Raw genomic sequence first — 22,880 nt, 5'->3', positions numbered from 1 at the left:
ATGTGGAAATGATATAAGTGTAAACAGATGTTAATTCATTTGTTTTACAACAGAGCTTGTAGTTGCTATTGGTGATGAGTCACAGTGTTATTTAGGAGGGGCAGCATTTGCTATGAAGAATACTTATTTTAACCTTTATTAACCCCTACAAAGCCCCATGAAGCCTTCCCCTTAGAATATTAGCATTCATTGGATGCATAGGTGATCAGCTTGAGATCCAAAAAGAATGTCCTCATATCCTCAATTACAGTAGGAACTTCCTAAGCCTTATAGATGACTTAGCCTAGTTTCATATAAATTTAACAATAGAGGAATAAGTTAGAATATATACATTTTCTACTAATCTTTTTCCTTCAGTCCACGTCAACATCCAAAACCTAGGAAGCACCTGGAGGGAGAGATGATTGGGGTGGTTTGCACCACAGACCTCTACCCTGGGAAAACACAAGCAGGCATAATCATAGGTTACCTGCGGAAGATCTTAGGTTACCTGCTTAAGACCGGAGGGTTTCATTTCTACTTTTATCCTCTGTATTTTCATGAACGATGGGTCTCTAAGGGCTCACATTTGGCCATGCAGTGTTGCTGCTGCTTCTATCTATATTTATAATTGGCTTGGCCATTATTAATAGCAGAGGCTTATGCATATTTTTCTCATGTGAATAGCATAACGGATGAAAACAGGGACATTCAAAATGTTAGAACCTCATCTGATGTCCGGGAAATGTATTAAAGAAAAGCGTTACTGAAGTAGAAAGATGTTAAAGGCATAAATTGTAAAATGAACACATGTAGCTATTTAAGATTACATGATGAGCGAGTCATGGCTATCTGGTTACTCATTACCTGGAATGTGGGTATGAGGAAGGAGGAAGTGTGGAAACGTGTGCATGGGTGTTGAGCATTGCTCCTAAAACAAATAGAAAATGACACAGAACACTTTGAACATTTGTTTCCTTTCCGTAACTTAACTTTTATTATAAGAGAATTATATCTATGATTGTTAATGTCATACTTTGTCTTACAGACATAGTTTACATACTATAGATGGATTTTAAATTTTGAAAATCTTTGTCGTTTTCTATATTTAGAGACTTTTTTTCTTTATTTACATATATATTGCATTGATCTTGACTAGGACTCTTAAAATTAGCACTAATTAAAAATTATGGCTGTGAAAATAGCGAAATTGAGTTTGAAAAATTTGTAGCTAGTGATCAGTTGTACATTTATTTCACTTGCCCTCTTGTTGCCTACTGTGTCTGAAATCCCACTGTCTGCTTCATTTCTTCTCTTTTACAGGCACTGTGGTCTACTATTCTGTTTTACTCACTGCACATATTCATATCCTACTCATCTTTTGGAGTATGTGGGAAACCACCTCCATTTTGAAGCCTTTTCTCTAAAGGCCGCTTGGTGGTCCTAACACATGGTCCGTATTATGCATTCTGTCACAACTATGACCTTTCATTTATATATGATTAATTTTATTAACCATATAACCTTTTATTTATCTTACATATCTCATTGATTGTCTCCTGTGTAACCATTGGACTTCTACAATAGCAAGCATCTTATGAGGAGAGACTATACATTATATTTACTTTGCTGTAAGATCAGTGGTCTTAAAATCTGCCTATGTTTGCTTATCTATAGTTAACTTCAAGTAACACCATCCTAATGTATTGTGTGCATTATAAAATATACACAAGACTGGGAGTGTTTTAAAAGTTATGAATAAATGAATACAAATGGAAGTTCTGATGTTTATAGTCATACTCCAATGGCTCATCTTGGGCATGTCCTGGGATGCCTGCACCTCACTCTGGAGGCCTGGCGTTAGGTACGTAGTAGGTATTCAGGAAATACTTATTTTTAGCCTTCAGCTATTCTGTGCTGCTTGCTAACAAAATTCCCGCCTGTTGGAGGTGAAACTTGAATTATAGTCTAAGTGTGTTTGAGACCTTGTAAGGGGGCATAAGGGATGATTTGTCAGAATATAGTAGGTTATTTTTGGGTGACAGGGCTTCCTAGCTCAAGGCATAACACAACAAAGGTTTATTTCTCATGAATGGTACAGTTTGATGGGGGTCAGGTTGGTTTTCTCAAAGGCTCTCCTAAAAGTGGTTACTCAGATACCCAAGCTGCTTCTCTATTGTAGTTATAATATCTGGAACACGTGGCTTTTTTTTTTTTTTTTTTGAGACGGTCTCGCTCTGTCACCCAGGCTGGAGTGTAGTGGCGCGACCTCAGCTCGCTGCAATGACCACCTCCCGGTTTCAAGGGATTCTCCTGCCTCAGCCTTTTGAGGAGCTGGGATTACAGGCACCCGCCACCATGCCCAGCTAATTTTTTGTATTTTTAGTAGAGATGGGGTTTCACCATTTTGGTCAGGCTGGTATCATACACCTGACCTCAGGTGATCCACCTACCCCGTTCTCCCAAAGTGCTGGGATTGTAGGCGTCAGCCATTGTGCCCGGCCCACAAGGCTTTTAAGAGTGCTGTGGAAGGTGAAGAGAGAACATAATAAGGTCTTCTTCATTGGCCAGTGCATAGTCACATGGGCCCAACCTAACTGCAAAGGAAGCTGGGAGATACAGCCTCCCCTTGTGCCCAGGAAGGGAAAATGGAATGGGAGTTAATATATCACATAGTCTCCTGTCTGCTAGGATTATTTCAGTAAGGTTGTTGCTGTTTGATAATTTAACTTGTGGATACCATGGAAAGTAAACTTCTGTGTGAATTTAAAAATGAGTTCAGTAGTATAATTTAAAATGAAAGCTCTCTTAAAATATTTTCAATTTTAAAAAAAATAGTAATTGTAATCATGGTGAATTTCCACATTTCTGGTTTAATTTTATTTGAATGCATTTCTACCAAAGTAAAAGTATTCACCCATTTTTCATGTTTCTGATGTTATACTTTTTTTCTTTCACACTACTGTTCAGACTCTTTTAGTAGTGTTACATTTGGTTGCTATTGCTTACAGAAATAGATGGTATTATGTGATTATTTGAAGATGTCTTAGTGCTTTGATAGTTTATTGCAGTAGATCCATCTTTGTTCAAATTCTCATATTACTGATTTCCTTGGAACCAGTGTGTCTATTGGAATTATTAGAAAATTCAATGCTGGTCTCTTCTATATTTATTCACATATTCATCCATTGGGAATTTTGGTTCTAACCAACTTTGAAACTTAAGCCAATGCAATGTTAATTTTTTTGGATTCAGCTCTTGCTAGATGGGTGATGAATAACTAAAAGTTTCCCCTGTATTCAAGAGCTTAAAGTTGTGTTTAAGGACAACTTTCATTAAGTTCTTTTTCCAAATATGACTATAGTCAAAGATAGAAGGTGAAGAAATATGAAAATTTTAGAAAATATTACAGAAGAATATTTTTTGTTAAGAAAGGAGAAGAAGATTGGTTTTTCACAGGAGAGTTGGGAAAGTTTCAGGTTATTGGGTAATGCATTAAGAGTTTCTGTTTCCATAATATGAGTCAGGGCAATAGGCTTTCAAAGTTTCTTTTAAGAAAAACATCCCTAGCTCACTTTTTTTACCACAAGGCACACCTATTTTACCATAAGGTACACCTATGCCACTTATCTCTATGCTAGTAATTATTGAAACCATTAGCCTATTTATTCAACCAGTAGCACTAGCTGTATGATTAACGGCCAACATCATGGCCAGTCACCTACTAATACACTATAATTTTTAAATTGTAGACTTTTTATTTTGCTAAACCCGTGTGTGTCTCTTTGTGTACTGAAGATTTTTCTAGATTTGATACGAGTTGCAAATGTTGCAGGTGTAAGTGAATAAATGAAAATTATCTGAGAAATTTTTAGCTCTTCTTATAAGGGGGTTTGTATATTGTGAGGCAGATTCATTCATGCTCCCTCCTTACCCTCCTACCATCCATCCATGCATCTGTCCATCCATCCATGCATCTATCCACCCATCTTCCCCTCCTCCCTCAAAGCAAAGAAAAGCTCTTGTATGCAGAGATTTTAGTCATATCGATTGCCTTTTTTTTAGTTTTTATAATTCATATGCATGTGAAAAAGATGAATGTGAACTAATTATTATATTCCCCACTTTCAAAAATTATATCCCCTACTATTCAAAATAGTAATCACATAGTAAGCTGACCAAAGGCAGCTTAGTGTTTTATAGTCAATGTAATAAGATAAGTAGCTTTCTAAAACTCAGAGCAAAGGAAACATAGAAAATAGTCGAGACCCAAGTGAAAGTTAATACCATGACATCTTCTAAGCTTACTGAACTTGAACTTTTTATTTCCTGGTCGTCAAAGCAAAAAAGGGAAATGTGATCAATTACATTATTTTTGCATATAAGATCAAAGTGCATTTGCTCAAAAGAAGCAAAATTTTCTTTGCCGGTTAGGTTTCAAAGAGATTTCTCCTACGAGACTTACTATGTGAAGGGTGTCATCGTAAGCAACACTTCCCAAAACTTAGTAGTGCATTTTAGGTAGCTGCTTCTCATGTCACTAAGTGGAAGCAGCAGGCATAACACCAAAGCACAGTTTGGGAAAAGCAAATCTGTAAAAGATATAAGTAAGTGGCTGTCATCCAAGGCTGCTTGTTAGAGCCAGTGCAGAATTCCCTTAGAATCTGTAGGGTTAGGAAGCGGGAACAAGGCATCGACTCCCTAGGTACCCAGTATACATCCAGGGATGAGAAACCATGGGTACAAGTGCTGAGCTTATTGATGTTTTGACTCAGTTAAAGAATACAGGAAACAGATAGGTTGCAATGTTTCCTTCAGATGCCTCCTAGGTCTGTGAGTTTTTTGTGTGTGTTCATTTATTTGTTTTCTGTTTTCTCATAAATGCGCTTTGAATTAAAGGTGGTCATCAGATAATTGCAGGTTATATTCTCTGGTAGGGGCCTAGAGTACACATTCTCCACTGCCAATAAAAGACAGATCCTTAACTTTAAAAATCATTAGCAGTTTTGTCTGTCTTCACTTTATGAACATTTAGGAAGCAAATCTAGACTTTGCTTCCTATAGATGGCCCCTCAAAATCTCTGCAGCGATGAGGTGCCATAAGGCACATGACAAATCGAAAGTTCTCCAGACTGGAACTGATTTATTGTGGTGATCAGGCAACTATGGAGGGTAGAGTGATGATTCTAGTCTTTGGCCTTGGGAGTTATTGTAGAGATTGCTATTTTCTCAATCTGTAGTTATTTGAAGTATACATATTTGAAGAAAACAGTCGTGTGTGTGTGTGCACGTGTGCATGTGCGCACGCGCGCACGCATGTGTTTGTGTGTATGTGCATGTGTGTTTCCTCTTTCAACCTTTAAGCAATAAGGCTAGAACTACTGGTCTAGAATAGTTTTAGAAATTGTCATTTCCTTTTCGACAGTTTATAAAAATTTCAGGGATGTCTTCCTTTATCAGGTGTTTAGTTCTAAAACCTCTAGAGACATGTGGCTTCATTCCAAATCTCTGTAGATTTTCTTCTCTGTCAGCAAGCCTACCGTTGGCATATAGAAAGCTCCAGCGAGGGTCCTCTGGCATCATCCTTGGACTTGTCACTGAGTTGTTTGGATGTAACAGCATGTCAGATATCAGTGGCAAGAACGGCATGCAGGTGAGGAGCAGAGGGTTGTCACTGCAGCTTTTCTAGGCACTCTCCTAGCAATTTAAGTTAGAAAGATTTAACGTGTGGAGTCTTGGAAGATGTATTTGTTCATTCATCCAACAAAGTTTGAGTGTCCCGCCTCTGCAGGTTTCAGTGATTTTCTTGGTGCAGAAAACCTGTTCTCAACATAAATTCGGAACGCTGAAACTACTCCTTCCTTGGAGGAGGACGTATTTTGATGGGCAGGGGCAGAAGGGGACTGTGATAGGTAGCTCTTGGTAGCTTTAGCAAGCCATGATGGAGGGAGAGCCTCAGACTTGAGGATCTGGAGAGCAGGGGCAGCCTCGTTTTTATCCCTTCTCGTGCTGGGCACAGTTGCTGGCAGATTGTAGGCACTTGATACATCGGCTATGAACTCAAGAAGGAGGTGAGGATGAAAGTGATACTCGTTCAAGGGAAACCTAGAGAACTGACCATTCAGCTTTTGGAGATGAGATGGCATATCAGCTGGGGACATAAGCTGGATTAGAAGGATAGGAGCAGCATATTCTCATCAGTCAGCTCTGAAGATGACTCTCATTGCCTTTGCTCCCTAGTTCAAGAACTAGCAAGGGCCTGCAATGTTACTTGTGCAAATATAATCACTGTTTGACTTTTAAAAGGAGATTTTAGGTAACTGCCTACTTCTTCACATTGAATTTATATAGACTAGCGTTAGAGAGAATTGCTGAATCTGAATAAACCAAATGAAGAATTTTAACTAAAGTATAAAATAGAGTCTCACTCCTCTTTAACTTTATTCTTTGAGTATTTTAAATCCACAGAGCTCTTTCTTTGTAAGCATATGAATGTGCATTTATATATATGCCTACTGAAATAACACTTCATTTGATTTCCTCTTTATTTGGTTATTTATAAATAGTTGGCAAGCAAACATAGACTTTGAAAATGCCATTCATTAATGATATCTCTTTTTTTGCATGAATAGGAGAAAAGGTGATGTTAGGATTGATTACACCAATTTTTTTCTGAGCATATACCATGTGTTGCACTGTGCGAGGCACTAGATGGCGAGTCTTAATTCCGATTCTCAAGAGAGACAAACTGTAAACAAAGGTCTCCCAAACTTAAAACACCACATATTACACACCGTATTACAAGGCTGTAATAGATGTAGAAACAGTATTTTATAGGTGTACAGGCAAGGGACTCCTAGAGTGAGCTGAGAGGCAGGGAGTCCTTAGGGAAGTGAGCCAGGAAGAACAGCAGGGCCAGCTCTAGAGAAGGGCCTTGCTTGCTTTGTAATCTGTAGCACATCAGTGAGGAATCAAGCTTTTAGGATATGGTTCTGTATGAGTATATCTTGCCTGGTTTTGACCTCTCTGGGTAACCAGAAATCAGTCTGGGTATGTAGAAATGGAGCTTTCATATTGAAGATACAAGCTTGGATCGAGCTTACATTTTGTAATAAAAATATACGTACTTTGTAGAGCTCCCAAGGACCTGATGCCTGTCTCCAGAGTACCCTGAAGCAGTCTCTGTTCTGATCTAAGGTCTCTTGCGCCTACCCAGCTGTTCTGGGAGGATTGTCTTTAGTCTTTTATCAGATAACTTTAAGCCCCTGCAGACATGTAGTAATAAATACTAACTTCCTGCTTGCAGATTTAAGTGTTTGCTTTTCTCCAAAATATATATGTAATCTGTGTGTGATACTTCAACACAGTCATTTTCTTGTAGCCACTTTTGCGATGTATTAACATGACTTAAAAACACAGGCAGTTATTGGAGTGCTCTGTATTTGAGTGTGTTCTGGAGCAGTGCTGTCTGTGTGATGGAAGCATGCAAGAATTGTTTGAAACCCTTTGTATCAGGGCACTTTCTGTGTAGCAGTGTTAAATCTTCCTCTAGCAGTCACATAGCTTAAAGCATGGCTGTTTAGTCGCTCCCTGCCTAAAGTCCAGGGTCAGGCTCTGCCTGGAGTGATGGAGAGCGCAGGAAACTTGTGAGCTGATGAGGGAGGGAGTGGCCTCTTTGCAGTGGTATATGATATTTTTGCTTTACCTATTCTTACGTGAGCACTTTGAAGCCATTGTATTATGCAGACATTTTAGCATTGAAAATACCATAAACATAAGCAATCTCAAATAGTGTGCAGAATGACGTGGGATCTTGAGCTTCCTTATTGTTGAAACTTTTTCTTTAGGATGGCAACCAGGACTGGGGTAAAGGAGGGGGTGGGAGTGGAAACCATCTGGAAGATACATCCACGTCAGCCCTGCTATGTTGACCACATACAGTCATCACAGAGAAAGCTGTCAGTCACTGTAGCTCTGGGGCCTGCTCAGTCTCTGAGGGGGCTTCTCTCTCCATTGTCTGAATCATCATCCTCTGATGTCCTTTGAGTCACTGATTTTCTTTTTAAAGTTAAGACATGGATTTGGCTAAGTCATGATGGAACTTATTTGTTTTCTATTTGGAAATCTAGAGGAAGGCTTTCTACATTTTGTCTCTGTACCAAATTTGCAAGCCTCGTTTGAATAGGTACATCATAAACCCTGGATATGGCGGGGAGGAGAGTATCCAGACAATGTTAGAATCGTGACAGTCAAGACTGCCCCCAAAATCTTTGGACCTGCTGCTAAGACTTCTCTCTGGTGCCTAAGCAAAATAAATGCATTATGCTCACAATCACAGGACACCTTTGAACCATAGTTTTGGCGGACAGAACTGATAGATTTTTGCTTTGATTTCTAACAGATTTCTTACAGAAATGTTTAAAAGAAGTTAAATCTGGCTATAATGGGGACAAGATTAGAACTGGAAAAGGAGTCATGGTAATGAAAAAAATTACATATTTTGACCGCATTGTATCAAGATGGCTTGTGAAAATGCCTTACTTAGATATAGAAATCCCCATTAAGAGGTTCCTGAAAGCCAAAAATGAGAAACCCATCTAAGACAATGGAAAGCTGGTGATGGAAAGGAAAGGGTTTCTTTGGAAGGTATTGGATGCCTGGATGAAAGAAGAAAAGCAAAATTTGAATTCAAAAAAATTATTTTTCTGGTCCTAGTATTCCTCTCATGCTTTGGGGAAAAGTTTTATTGTTGTTTTCAACAGGTGACATGGACTAAATGACTTGTCCTCACATAACAATTATTTTCTCCTTAGATAGTACATGATTTCTCTAAACGGAGCTCCTGAGGGTAGAGACAGTATCGTTTGTATGCCTCTGCCTGACACTCTCCTGACACATAAAATATTTATTGAATTAATGAGTACTGAATTCTCTTAAAATTATTCCCAGAATGCTTCCTTCTTTACAGTATCATGATATGAATTTAGCTATTAACAAGAAAGACTATTATTCTTATTTTTATTATTTTTCCAATTCACTTTTCTTTCTATACAATAATATATGCAAGCTCAGACATTTCATGGTATATACACAGTGGTCTGTGTGTATGTATGTGCAAGTATCTATCTATATTCAGGCATCTCATTAATACTGGGAGATTTAATTAAATTTTGCAGCCACTCTATGAAATGGCTACAGATTTTGTTCTCCTAAACATGAATAGATTGGTGAATAGATTGATTCTGTAAGGCACACCCACAGATTTAGCTTCAGCATGCCTTTTAGTCTTTTATTGAGCACCTGCTGCATTTCAGACACAGGGTACTTTATAGACATCCTCTGCACAGCCCTGTAAGGCTTGAAGCACAAACCAAAGCTTGAAGAAGTTGATAACCTTTTACTATTCCCCATTTTTTCTCCTTTATTTATTAAAAAGAAAAAATCAGAACTGTATGTACTTGGGGTTCCAGTTCAAATGGCATCTCTACCCATTGCCTTCTGTGATAACCCGAGCCAGATCTTTCTGCGCTTCCACAGTATATGGCGCTATTTAAGGTCCCCAGCACAGTACTTTCTAAGGCGGATGGGACACTGGGGGCTGTCAAGAGTTAAAGGAGAGTGTTTTACATTTGAATGTTGTAAACATGAAAGCTTCACTTAATTAAGCATTCTAACTATTTGAGATGTGGGTATGAAGTACCTTAGATCAGAATGTGTTTCAAAGTTAGGCAGAAAAAGTGGCATATGAGGTGGTGCTTTCTAAGGCTTTAAATCAGTAGAGAACATCTGTCTGTAAAAAATCAGCAGAAACCATTCTTTTTAATAAATGCAACATTAAATTTAGCTTTAAGTTCTAAAGGTGATTAGCAAGGTCTATGGAGTAACTTCTCTTGGGATAAGTGTTTTCGTGGTTTAGTTGCTTGTAACAAAGTCATAAAAATTGATCATGAAATTAATTGAAATAAGACATTTTGCCAAAAAGTTTGGAAACGTTTGTGTTGGGAATTTGTTTAAAGTATATTTACCTTGAGCCAGCAAAGCTATTCTTGTAGACCATAACTGTGCAGTTATTTTAAAAAGAGTTGGATATTAAAAGATGATTGTTAGAATACTTTTGTTAAAAGAGATAGTAAAAATTCTTTAAGAACTTACTGAATTTGAATTAAGAGCCCCGATTGCGTATTTGTTTTTTTCCTCAAAAAGGTATGTTTTGTTCATTTCTGGACTGGGAAAATGGCATAATTTCCTCCCTGCTGTCTGCTTCCTCCCAGCCTCTTTCCTTGCATATGCGTTGGGGTTCAGATTTTGCAGCTTTCTACGACACACTTCTGTCAGTAAAAGCCATTTTTTTCCTTTTCCGAATATCTTCAGGAGCTTGCAGATATGTTTATTACCTTCTCCTACCCCCTTTTTTGGGAGGGGACTTAGATGTCTTTCTTGTTACATGTTAAGTTTCTAGAGGACAGAGTCTCTTAATCATCATCCTTAGAGCCTTCACAGTGAGTACAATGCCCCTTACCTCATGGGCATCCATGAGCTCCTTTGGGAGCCCTGCTCTTCTGGATAACCTCACCCCTGCTTCCACACACTCTTCCATTTTAGTTATTAAGGGATTAAGTCAAGGCAGTGGAAGCCATTCATCCTTCATTAATCTGTGCGATAACAGCCTGCAGTAGCAAGGGCAGATAAAGAAGTGGAATTAGCCTTTTTGCTTTTAACCTCTTGCCAAACCCCAGCAGGATGCTCCACTGCGGGGAACTTTCCCCCTGCAGTGGTTTTGTGCCTGGGCATTTCTAGGTACAGTTTTCTTTGAAGCAAGTGTCAGAAGGAAGTCCTCAGCAGCACAAGGGATTGCTACTAAATTCCAAAGAGCAGCTTCCAGGCCCTCAAGACAGATGTTTCCTCCTCTCTGCTTTCATATCTTAAGTCCAGTGCTTTTCCTTCCTGGGATAATTTAGTCTCTCTAAATCCTTTACCTACTTCCTTATATGTGTCTGCAATACCTGACTTTTACAATCCACCTTTGAAAAAGAGTCACTCTTTGACCCAGTCCGCTTTCTTACCAGTCCAGTAGAGGGAAAGGTGCTTATTGTTGAGTGCCTCTCAGCAAGCTTGTTCTGGCTGGGGCAGACTTGAGGGTCTCCAATATGATTTGATAATGATCAGGCTCCCAGGCTCGAAACAATTTTGGAGTGTCCCTAAGTTTCTTTGTCACAAGAGGATTACAAATAAAAGTTCTAAAATCTTGAAAGAAAACTACCCCTTGTGTTTTAGATTATTTTCTCTAACTAGCAATGTGAACTTTTGAAATAATGAACTTTGTTTACTAATTCTAGTGCTGAAATAGAAGAGATTCTTGTCTAATTATGCAGGTGTTATGGGAAAGGGATCCCAATCCAGACCCCAAGAGAGTGTTCCTAGGTCTCGTGCAATAAAGAATTTGGGGAGAGACCACAGAGTAAAGTGACAAACAAGTTTATCAGAGAATCAGAGAAACAAAAAGATGGCTGCTCTATAGACAGAGCAGCAGGAAGGGCTGCTGGTTGGCTTTTGTCGTGGTTATTTCTTGATCATATGCTAAACAAGTGGTGGATTATTCATGAGTTTTCCGGGAATGGGGTAGGCAAATCATAGAACTGAGGGTTCCTCCGCTTTTTACACTATGTAGGATAACTTCCAGATCTGTCGTGGTGCTGGTGGGAGTGTTTTGTAGCATGCTAATGCATTATAATTAGTGTATAGTGAGCAGTGAGGAGGATCAGAGGTCTCTTTCGTCACCATCTTGGTTTTGGTGAGTTTTGGCCAGCTTTTTTACCACATACTATTTTATCAGAAGGGTCTTTATGACCTTAGAGCTTCTCTTAATCATCATCCTTAGACCCCTCACAGTGAGTACCATCTTGGTTTTGGTAAGTTTCGGGAGACCACAGAGTAAAGTGACAAACAGGTTTGTTAGAGAATCAGAGAAACAAAGGTCAGTATCTTGTGCTGACCTCTTAGCTCATCCTGTGGCGAAGAATGTCTAACGTCTTGGGAATGCAGCCCAGTAGGTCTCAGCTTTATTTTACCCAGTCGCTATTCAAGATGGAGTTGCTCTGTTTTGAAGGCATCTGACACAGGGATTTCTATTTTTTAAAACATTATAACACGTGAATCATTTTATATACTCATGATATTCAGATACTCTGATTTTTGCCTCCTTAGTGATTACATTTGACTGTCAAGATTAGGGGGGGCGCAGTGGCTCACACCTGTAATCCCAGCACTTTGGAAGGCTGAGGTGGGTGGATCACAAGGTCAGGAGATCGAGACCATCCTGGCCAATATGGTGAAACCCGTCTTACTAAAAATACAAAAAAAAATAGCTGGGTGTGGTGACGCACGCCTGTAGTTCCAGCCACTTGGGAGGCTGAGGCAGAATTGCTTGAACCCAGGAGGCGGAGATTGCAGTGAGCTGAGATCGTGCCACTGCATTACCACCTGGGCGACAGTATGAGACTGTGTCTCAAAAAAAAAAAAAAAAAGGTTACAGTATATTTTTGAGTGACCCATTTAAAAAAATAACATATACCTAGGTATATGTTGAGGCTGACCTAGGTAATCTATGAAATTTCACAAAAATATTATGAGATCTGTGTTGTGTAAACAAGTGTGATTCTAAAGGAAGAAGAAACTAAAATGCATATTCATCATGTCCTATTTTAAAGCCTGGCTTTTGAGTTTATTTGATGCTTTGCTGTTGTCATTCTAAAACAGATGTCATCTTAAAATGATTTATCTTGACGATATTATTTTTGTTTTGTAGCCAGTAAAAACAATCCTTTCTGGTTATGTAGCCAAAAGAAAGCAACACGGCCACTTATGTTTAGGATATAAGAATGTAAATGAAATTAGAACATTACATGTTGGTAAACATTCTTAGAAAAAAATGATCGTAGCTCATTTCTAAGATAATTTTCAACTGCATTCTGCCATATATAATGCTATGGCATAGCATCTTTGTTATATTGGGGTGGCAATTAGGGACTTCTTTGAGATTAGATGAATAAAAAGAAAAGTGCAATGCCTTTTTTTAAAAAATATAAGTTGTTATTGTATGGCATGTCTTTTTTTTATCTTATTTCCTGTCAACCTATCTATCATTTTTTATTTTATTTTATTTTATTTTTTAAGACAAAGTCTCACTCTGTTGCCCAGGCTAGAGGGTAGTGGCACGATCTTGGCTTACTGCAATCTTGGCCTCCCTGGTTCAAGCTGTTCTCCCGCCTCAGCCTCTCGAGTAGCTGAGATTACAGGGGCCCACCACCATGCCTAGGCAATTTTTTGTATTTTTAGTAGAGACAGGTTTTTGCCATGTTGGCCAGGCTTGTCTCTAACCCCTGACCTCAAGTGATCCATCCGCCTCAGCCCCCCCAAAGTCCTAGGATCACAGACGTGAGCCACTGTGCCCGGATGATTTTATATTTTAAATGTCATTCCTGTAGGCACATATAGTTGAGTCTTTTTAAAATATTCATTCTTACATTCTCTGCCCTTTAATTGGAGTATTTGTCCACTGACATTTAATGTAATTATTGACATGATTGGATTTGACTTGTCATTCAGTTATTTATTTGTGGTTTTTTGTTTGTTTGTTTGTTTGTTTTTTTGTTCCCCATTCTTGGCTTCTTTTGGATTATTTGAATTTATTTTTATTTTTATTTTTTTGAGATGGAGTTTCACTCTTGTTGCCCGGGCTAGAGTGCAATGGCGCAATCTCAGCTCATCACAACTTCCACCTCCCACGTTCAAGCAATTCTCCTGCCTCAGCCTCCTGAGTAGCTGGGATGATAGGCATGTACCACCATATCCAGCTAATTTTTTGTATTTTTAGTAGAGATGGGGTTTCACCATGTTGGTCAGGCTGGCCTTGAACTTCTGACCTCAGGTGATCTGTCCGCTTCAGCCTCCCAAAGTGCTGGGATTACAGGCTTGAGCCACCACACCTGGCCGGATTATTTGAATTTTTTATTTGTATAATTTCATTTGCTTTTTAGTTATTTTGGCTATAGTTCTTCATGTTATTATTTTAGTGGTTGTTCTAGGGATTATAATATACCTTAACATTTTAGACTCCATGTAGAGTAACATTGTCCCACTTTATGTGAAATGTAGAAACCTTCCAACCACTTAGGTTTGTTTACTGTCCATCTCCTCCCAATCGCATCTGTTATGTTTGTTTTCACATTGTTTTCTTTTTGCTGCATAGTGCACACTTTGCCCATTGCCATTTATTTTGAAGAAAGGCTTATTTTTGTTCTCTAACTTCTCTTGCTCTGAAGCTTGGATTATTTAGGAATGCTTACCAATGCTGTGGCTGGGAGGGGTAACTATAATGTGTACATAAGTTAATTTACCATGTTTATACTGGCATAGGACAAGTCTGCAGTGAAACTTTCTAGGATAAAAGTACAATAACTATAAAGACTTATTTACCCTCAAGTTTTCCCTTAAGATGTGATGAGATGAATGTTATGTTAGGGCATCACACTAACTTGACAATGATATCAAACTATCTACTTGGGGATATTTTCCAAGTGGGCAAATATTTCTGAATTAAGAATGTGAGACAATTATAGATGTAAAGATACAAGAAAGGCCAACTTAATGCGTCTCCTTAAGAAAACTCGTTTCCATGCAAAACACACCACACACTTCCCTTTCTCCTTTTCCTTCTTTTCTATGCCCTTGTGGACCACCTCAGTCCTGATCAAGCTCAATGTGAAGTTAGAATTCGGGAAGCATGGAGGTTAGACATTTTTTAAAAACACTTTTTTGGGGGGTTAGTTTGGAAACACCCAGTTTTAGGGATAACCCAGAGCTAGAAAGGAAAAGAAATGGTTGAAACTTGTATATCTCAATTGTATGTGGAAATTTTGAGACTGAGCTATTTTGAGAGGGTTGAATTCAAAAGGAGAATTTCCTACTGTTATTTGAAAGTACTCTAGGGCTCAGGATTGAATGAAAAGGAATATCATTTTGAGAGCTTTTGAAGAAAATGACTTGAAATGAGATGGAAAGAGTTATCTAAGTTCAGGTAAGTTTCCTGAGATGAATTTAGTTCTGTTAAACACTTTGACTAATGGAGAGGTCCAGCCACCAGTCCTCAGAATGAATTAGATTGGCTTTGGAGAATGATTTCTCAAGTGACTCTTTAGGGAAGAGCCAGAAAGAGGCTGAAACATGGGACCATGTTTGAAAAAGCATGAGCCCTGAATTTATTTGGGTGTCACAAACATCTTTTCTGCTTTACACTTGAGATGAAACAAACCTAGAAAGGACAGGGCAGGGTGGAGAGCATGAAGTTTTGGGAAAAGAGGCCCTGCCATTGCCTCTGATGGCCATGAAAGCAGAACCGCTCTGATGAACACTGAACAGAAATAAGATGGGAGAGGAACATAAATACCAGCTAGACAATTGTGAACATGCAATCCAGCATTCCACTCTGACAGAAAATAACAGATGAGCCCCCACCAAACTTCTAAAGCCTAAAGGTTATAGATACAACTGTTTGGAAATATACTTAGTAATGGGGAAAGTTTGGCTCTCAAAGAACAGCCATGTAGCTGATCTGGAAATGAAGGGAAGATGGCTTTTAAACATCAGGCTGACCCTATTCTTAGAGCTCAACTAGAGGACAGAAGAAGAGGATAAAACCATGCCCTTGATGTGGTAGAACTAAAACCGTGTTTACTCCTTATGCTATCGTCATTATATTATAATTAACCATTCATTTCTGTGTGTGGTAAATAACAATGCTGACACGGTCACAAAATAATGTGAAGCATATGGGTCACAACTGTTTTTAACTAAAGACTTCTCTAAAGATTTATTTAGGTTCCTTAATTACAGAGTGGCTTGGAAGACTGGCATGTGGTTTCAGTTTATAGTTATAAATGTTGGCGCTGATGATGGGAGCATGCTTATGTTGCCAGAGAGGGAGAGGAACAAGTTTGGGGTTGGGGGGGGCTTGTGTTCTTTGGGGCCCTCCCTTTTGTCTTTTTTTTTGGGGGGGGGAAGAAAGTGAAGATCCATGTTTATAAGAAGTATGATGACATTTATACTGTATTTGAGATGGGTGTGCCAGTACTTACAAGCCAATTTTTCCAGTGCTTAGGTACTTTAATTGGTAAATTTTCATGTCAGTTTGATCTCAGTGACTCTCTAGAATCCTGAAAGAATAAATCCCTTTTAGCCTTTGTCTTATATTAAGATTAAGCTCTCTGTTAGATAAATCAGACCCTGTCTTTGAGGACAGCAGTTAAGTATTTCATTCTGGACAGAGAAGAAAAAATAAGTATTCAACTTAGGTGCCTTGACTTAAAATGAACCCATGGCAGGGTCATTTGGTGATCCTCCAAAGCCTCCTGTTTGTGTGTATATGTGTGTATGTGTATATGTGCCATATGTATTACTCATTTTTGAAGTAATTTTGCATTATTTTGGAACTAGTGATAAATACAACACTACATTGTAGTCCTGGGTGCGTGAGAAAAAGGTCTATATTCAACAATACATGAAGAATTTAGTGAATACATTTCATATATTGGAAAACTTGTATTTGCTGTAGTGTGTTTTCTCCTACACTTCTTGCCAATGATAATGAAAGTGGTATCTCAAAATATTATCTGGATATTGGAAGAGCGGGAGAGGAGGAAGGCTCATAAAAAAAATCTAAGCAATGCTCTCCTTCCCTGCATGAAGGTCATAGAAGAAATGAATTTCCCAATGTTTATCATTCTTCATGGAGCTCACTCCAGTAGGGACTTTGCCACTGCTTCAAGAGACTCCACTCATTCATCCATCCCTTCATTTATGACTTGGTATCGGTTACATTTCATGTTTATGTCTCTGTGGCATAAACATGGCATAAAGATTAATTGGAAAGGCTCTGCCTTAGAGGGCTTTATATTCTGGTAGGGAATAAGAAGGTATGTACATAACTAATTATAACACAGAAAAAATTTCTGACATTTATTCAGGGCTTTATAACTTTCAAGGTGCTTGTATGCACTTTTACTTGATCTTCTAAAGTATGTGGCTGCATTCTCCGTGTTGGAGATGAAGCACTGAAGTTCAGCCATCATGATGACTTGCTCCAAGTTAGGTAGGTGTTGAGATATTTATATAGGGCCCAGATAATTGCATCTGAAATGTTCTCTGCCTTTGTGTTCATTGTTTTCCACCATCCCCATTATGGAGTGGTGCACAGACTGAAGAATCAGAGAATGTGAGAGAAGGCTAAGGTCATAAGCAGCTATGGAGCTTGAGCAAGGCTTTGGCTGTACAGAGAATGGTTGAAAGGGCTTTGAGAGAGAGAAAGAGATCAGTGCACATGGTTCAGAGGAACAAGCCAGAACACCCTGTTATTCAAAAAAGACCCTGGTGTCAAGATCTTATTACTTTTTTTCTGTCTGTCACTTTCTTTTATTCATACATTCATTCAACAAATGCACTTGAGAGTATACAAAACTTACTACATGCAAGGCAGCGGACTCACTGATAAGGGGGTTACAAAATAAGACTAGGTGTGGCCATCCTTGAGGATCTCACAGTAGTTCAGCTGGAAGGTGAGATATGCTGGCAAATAATTGTAAGAGAACATGATGAGAGAGGGAAGAAAGTGATTCACGGTATTTCTGGGTTCAAGTTTTCAATTCTTCTGAGGATGGGTTCGCAGGCTTCTCATGTCATCTTAAGACCATGTTTCTTTAAGGAGGCTAGCATTTAATTTGCAGATCTGTGTTGAGGATTAAGTCCAACTGTGAATCCTATAACACTTTACTGGACTCCTGGCACATTGAAGGTATTCAGTAAATTGTCATTATTTATGGCCCATATGCCTTTGGAAGAAAAGCCTAATTCCTTGACTGGTGTGAACAGCTCTCTGTGATCTAGTTGGCCAGATGTACACTCTTCCTGTATCCCAGTCCTTCTCCAGTCTCCTGGCTGCAGACTGGTTGCTCTTACATGCACCCTTGTCATGCTGTGGTCTTTGCAAAATACAGACGTGCTGTATCCCAGTGGTCAGTCACAGGGGTCAGTGCTGGCCCTGCTGTGTCACACTGACAGTGGACCTCAGCAAGTTATGTCTTTGATTTGTGGTGGTCTTGTTGCAAGATTTAAAATGACTAAACGTAAAGAGCTTGGAGACAGTTCTGGTACATGGTAAATGTTGATTTTATTAATTCTAATTACCATCTGACTTTGCTACCCGCTGTTTATCATCCTGCAGTGAAGCTCCCTTTCAGCTCTTCTGTTCTTCATTCGGAACTTGCCCATCTCTCTCCCCAGCTCATCTCTTATCCTCTGTTCCTTATGCTTTGCTTTGCCTTCCGGCTACACGGAACCGCCCATAATCCTTCACTCTACCTCCATGATGTTTTGGCCTTTATTTTTGCATAAAAGACATTTGTCTTGCTTCATTCTTTAGGACTGAGTTTTCCACCTCTTGAGTTTCTCTGAGTCCAGTCTCCACCCCTTTGTGTCTTGTTCTTCAATGTTCTGCACATACGTTTATCATTGGGCTTAATGTATTGGTTCCATTTTCTCTTTGTCCCTTTCTCTCCTGCTTTTGACAGAGAGCTCCCGGAAGAAGGGGTCAGGCGTTGTCTCTACATTCCCAGCTTGTTCTTGACACATAGTAGACTCTCAGCAAGTACTTGTTAATAAATGAAGTGAGGGCTTTACCTGTTTTCAATACATTATCTTATTGTCAGAATCATTTTTTCAATTAGCTGAAAGGGGCAAAATTTGCTTTAGTAAATTTTGAGGTGGGGAACAGCAACAGGAGCACTAGCCTGGCCTCAAGAGGCCCTTTGTCATCCTAAGGCAGGGTTAGAAGTTTGGGAAGCTTGGGCCAGAAGAAAACCGTGGCAAACCCAATTTTGCCTCTGGTGGATCTTAGAGTTTCAGTCATTTGTTTGTAAAGGCATTAGTTCTGTATTTAGCTTATTGTAGTAACATCAGCTACTTGGTATTTGATAGTATTTTTCTAATGTTTGGAAAGGATTTTTTCCCTCATTGTATTGAAACCTTAGTGTATTGTCTTGAAAAATCTCAACATTATCCAATTTTGGACATATGGTGTAACATTTTCTCCTTGTTTGTCTGAGTTACCTGGATTTTAGTGTAACAAGCCATAAATGTAGCTTCCTGGGTTAAATAGAGCATATCATTAGAGTACAATAAAACAGCACCATTTTGGTTAATAGAGAATACATGGAAGAAGGTAACATGGCCCACAAAGGATGGGTTTATTTATTTATGGATTTTAAGAACTTACAGGAAATAAAATGGGATGGCTTGCTTTCCAAAGCATATCACAGTGACCCTTTAAGGAGCTTGTAGTTCCATCTGATAAATACATAATAATGATTGAATTCTAAGGACTTTTTTCCATTATTCCCTGCAGCTTTGCCCTGTCTGATGAAGCATACAGATCCCTAAGAGATCAAGATAAGGACCAATGTATTCTCATTACTGGGGAAAGCGGAGCAGGAAAAACAGGTAAGTCTCCTCCAAGTAACTCTGCAGAAGGTAAATGCTACCCAGAATGACAAAGAGGACAAGCGGGGCTTCCTTAGCAAGATCTGTCACAGGGCTACTGTGAGGGTGCTTCTGCAGGAGGATACTGATTAGGGTTATAGAGTGCTCCCTGGACTTCCCAGAGAAACAAGGTGCCTATCCAAGGGGATTCCAACCATTATGAAGTCTAGTGCTGGATTCTAGACCTTTCTAGTGTAGTCTCTGGATGGTGCAAGATCTCTTTACTTTTCTCTCAAGATATTAAACTTTTGTGCTCTCACAGATTCAAACTGCTTCCCCAAGGAATGCCAGTTTATTTTTTTAAGAATGTGCAAACACACTCTACCTTTGCTAAAAAGTGAGGGAAGGTACCAGGAAAATGCTAACATTCTACTCAAGAGTTTTCCTCTGAAGTCTGAAGAACTGAGATTTTTAAATGTATTTTTTTAGACCCGGCAAGCTTCCCGTAAAACAACCCTCCAAATGGAAGGGTTATGCTTTTTTCCTCTTGTGCTTTTAATGAAAGCAATTCATATGATTGGTGGTCTTGAGTGAGAAAATGACTTTACAGATGGTACCCAGCTACCTGGAAAAGATTCAGAAGAGCCACAGTCCCTGAATCCAACCTTAGAAAGGTTAAAGCTGCTGTCGTCAGTGGGTTTTTTGATGGAACTGATGAGTCTGTGGAGGAGGAGGATGGTGAGGGAGATGGCATTTTCATAAGGTTTCATCGTAAAATGCTTTTGTTTAATAGATACGTGCACGTACATACTCACAGACTACTGTGTATATACCATGAAATGTCTGAGCTTGCATATATAATTGGTCAGTTGTCTTAGTACCTGCATAGCCCTCCAAAACGATGGTGCTTGGTGTCACCAAAGGGCTGTACATACAAATTACATGCAAAACGTAAGTGGAGTGAAGGAAAATCATATGGTGCTTATGAGAGCACATTACAAGAATTGGATTTTACAAATCTCTCATTATCTTGGTCCTTTTGTTCTGGAAACATCCTAACTTGTCAATATGCTTCATGAAATTGCATACCAAAAAGTAAACAGAATACTTCAGGTTTGGTCCTGGTTGTGAGAGAACTATTTCCCTCCTTTTTTTTTTTTTTTTTGAGATGGAGTCTCACTCATGTAGCCCTGGCTGGAGAGCAGTGACACAATCTCAGCTCATTGCAACCTCCACCTCCTGGGTTCAAGTGATTCTTCTGCCTCAGTCTCCCAAGCAGCTGGATCACATATAGGTGCCCATGACCACACCCAGCTAATTTTTGTATTTTTAGTAGAGACAGGGTTTCACCATGCTGGCCAGGCTGGTCTTGAATGCCTGACCTCAGGTGATCCACCTGCCTTGGCCTCCCAGAGTGCTGGGATTACAGGTGTGAGCCGCCGTGCCCAACCTATTATCCCTCTTAATGTGGATTCTAGGCTTCTATTAATAGAAAGCATGTACTGATTCATACTGGTCTCTAAACCGAGCAAGATATTATAGGGTTTTGTTTGTTTGTTTGTTTTCATTTTTGTTTTATTTTCACAGTAATTTTCATTAGGTCAGATCTGCTCAATCTAGTATGGTAAACAAAATTATTTTAAACCTGCATGCAGAATCTGGTACTTTTATTAGTTTTGGTTCATTGTTACAACCTCTTGAGGAGCTGACAAATCCCGATTCTTTCCCTTCCCTTAGGATTGCTGTCATTTTGCTGGGTAATAATGATAGTAGCTAACCCATGTTCAGCACTTATCATGTGCTGGACACTGTGCTTATTTAACATATTACATGTATGAGATAAATATTTTTGGTAATTCAATTTTTATGATGGGAAAATAGAAACACAGAAATGTTAAGCAATTTTTCAACACTTATGCAGTGAATAAGTGGCAGAGCTGGGATTTTGAACGTAGGCAGTGTAGTTCTAGAGTGCCTGCTTTTATCCACTGTACTAAGCTGTATCTCTGTACCTTGAACATGGTTCTTTCTGAGTGCCCGTGCTGGTAAGTCTCTTTCAACTAGCCTCCCATGTCTCCTTAAGGGAGGGATTTTGTTTTGTGTCTCTACTTCCTAATTTAATGTCTGGCATACAGTAGGCAATCAATAAGTACATATTTGAATGATTGAATGAACATCATGTACTAATCCAAGGAGCAAGCCTCCTGTCTTTATTTAAGTAATTGACAAAAACGCTAATGTATTTACTGCCTGTCTGTCTGACATCTCCACTTGGGGTCTAACATGCATCTCAGACTAAGCATGTACAAAAAGGAACTCTTGATTTCTCTCTTTACCCTCCTATAACCAACATTTCTGGTCTCAGTAAATGAGACCACTAGTCAACCTCGTTATCACACTAGAAATGTTTGTTATCTTTGATTTCTTCCTTTCCTGCATTTCCCACATCAACTCCATTTCCTAATTTTGTCGGTTTTGTCTCTAGAATATATATTATACTGGGCTGTCTCTTCCTTTTCTTTGTGTCTATGTGGAGGGTCACAAACCACCAACCATTATCTCTCTTGAGGATTATTTGTGGCAATGGGTTTCTCTCTCTCTGTCTTTCTCTGTCTCTGTCTCTCTCCCCCTCTCAGCCTCTGAGAACTTTTACCAGGACAGGGGCATCTTGAGAAATTGCTTTTACCCCTTATGTCACTAACCAGTTCTTTCAGGTGAAACGGTTTAATTCTTAGAAGCAGCATTGCTTCTTGTTTGCCTCCAGGTTGACCAATGAAAATGAAGGCAAGGCAAGTTAGAAACTCTGTTTCTTGCTGCAGCCGTTTGTACTGATGCTGTATCTCATGCCCACCCCTCCCGCTATTTTATTTGACTATATCTACAAACCCACATATTCATATTGCTTCATTTTTAGTTTCACTTGGAAGAAGAAAAGAAAATATTCCTAAGCCTCTTTCATTCTTACATTCTTTAGCTTGTTAGTCAGTCTTCTTTGTGACTAATGATTTTTTTTAAGGATATTCTAATTGTATCAATTCATTCTTAAGTGAGTCATCAGAAGTGGGTTGCGGTCATTGTTTTGATGGGCCTTGGCCAGTTCTTCTTCTCCTCTGGAACATGTGTTCTAAGAAGACAGCATGTCCACTAATTAGCTATGTCAGTGTGTGACATCCGCCTTCTCAGAGAGTTCTTAACACTACCACTTCCTCCTGGAGTGAGATTCCATCTTCTGGTGGGCTCATGTATCTTCCTTACTGAAAAACTGAGTGGAGGTTGCTGGTGCTGTTTCAGAGGATTGGCATCCATTTTTCTTAGGAAAAGAAAATAAACACCACCCTCTTTCTCTGGTAGAACTCTAGTAGTAGAATGGAGTT

At 39.1% G+C, this 22,880-nt stretch overlaps 1 protein-coding gene across 13 annotated transcripts in view; it reads left to right on the top strand.

Moving 5' to 3' along the window:
• MYO1B (myosin IB) overlaps positions 1–22,880 on the top strand; it is a 186,170-nt gene that overhangs the window by 66,910 nt on the left and 96,380 nt on the right. For all 13 annotated transcript variants that reach the window (XM_032292597.1, XM_032292595.1, XM_032292594.1 and 10 more), the window contains exon 4: positions 19,433–19,527. In XM_032292597.1, coding sequence (XP_032148488.1) covers positions 19,433–19,527 — 95 coding nt within the window. The remainder of the gene's footprint in view (positions 1–19,432; positions 19,528–22,880) is intronic.

Source organism: Sapajus apella, unplaced genomic scaffold, assembly GCF_009761245.1.
Source record: "Sapajus apella isolate SASKATOON/1434 unplaced genomic scaffold, GSC_monkey_1.0 scaffold28, whole genome shotgun sequence".
Lineage (NCBI taxonomy): Eukaryota > Metazoa > Chordata > Mammalia > Primates > Cebidae > Sapajus > Sapajus apella.
This window is presented reverse-complemented; position numbering and strand designations above follow the sequence as displayed.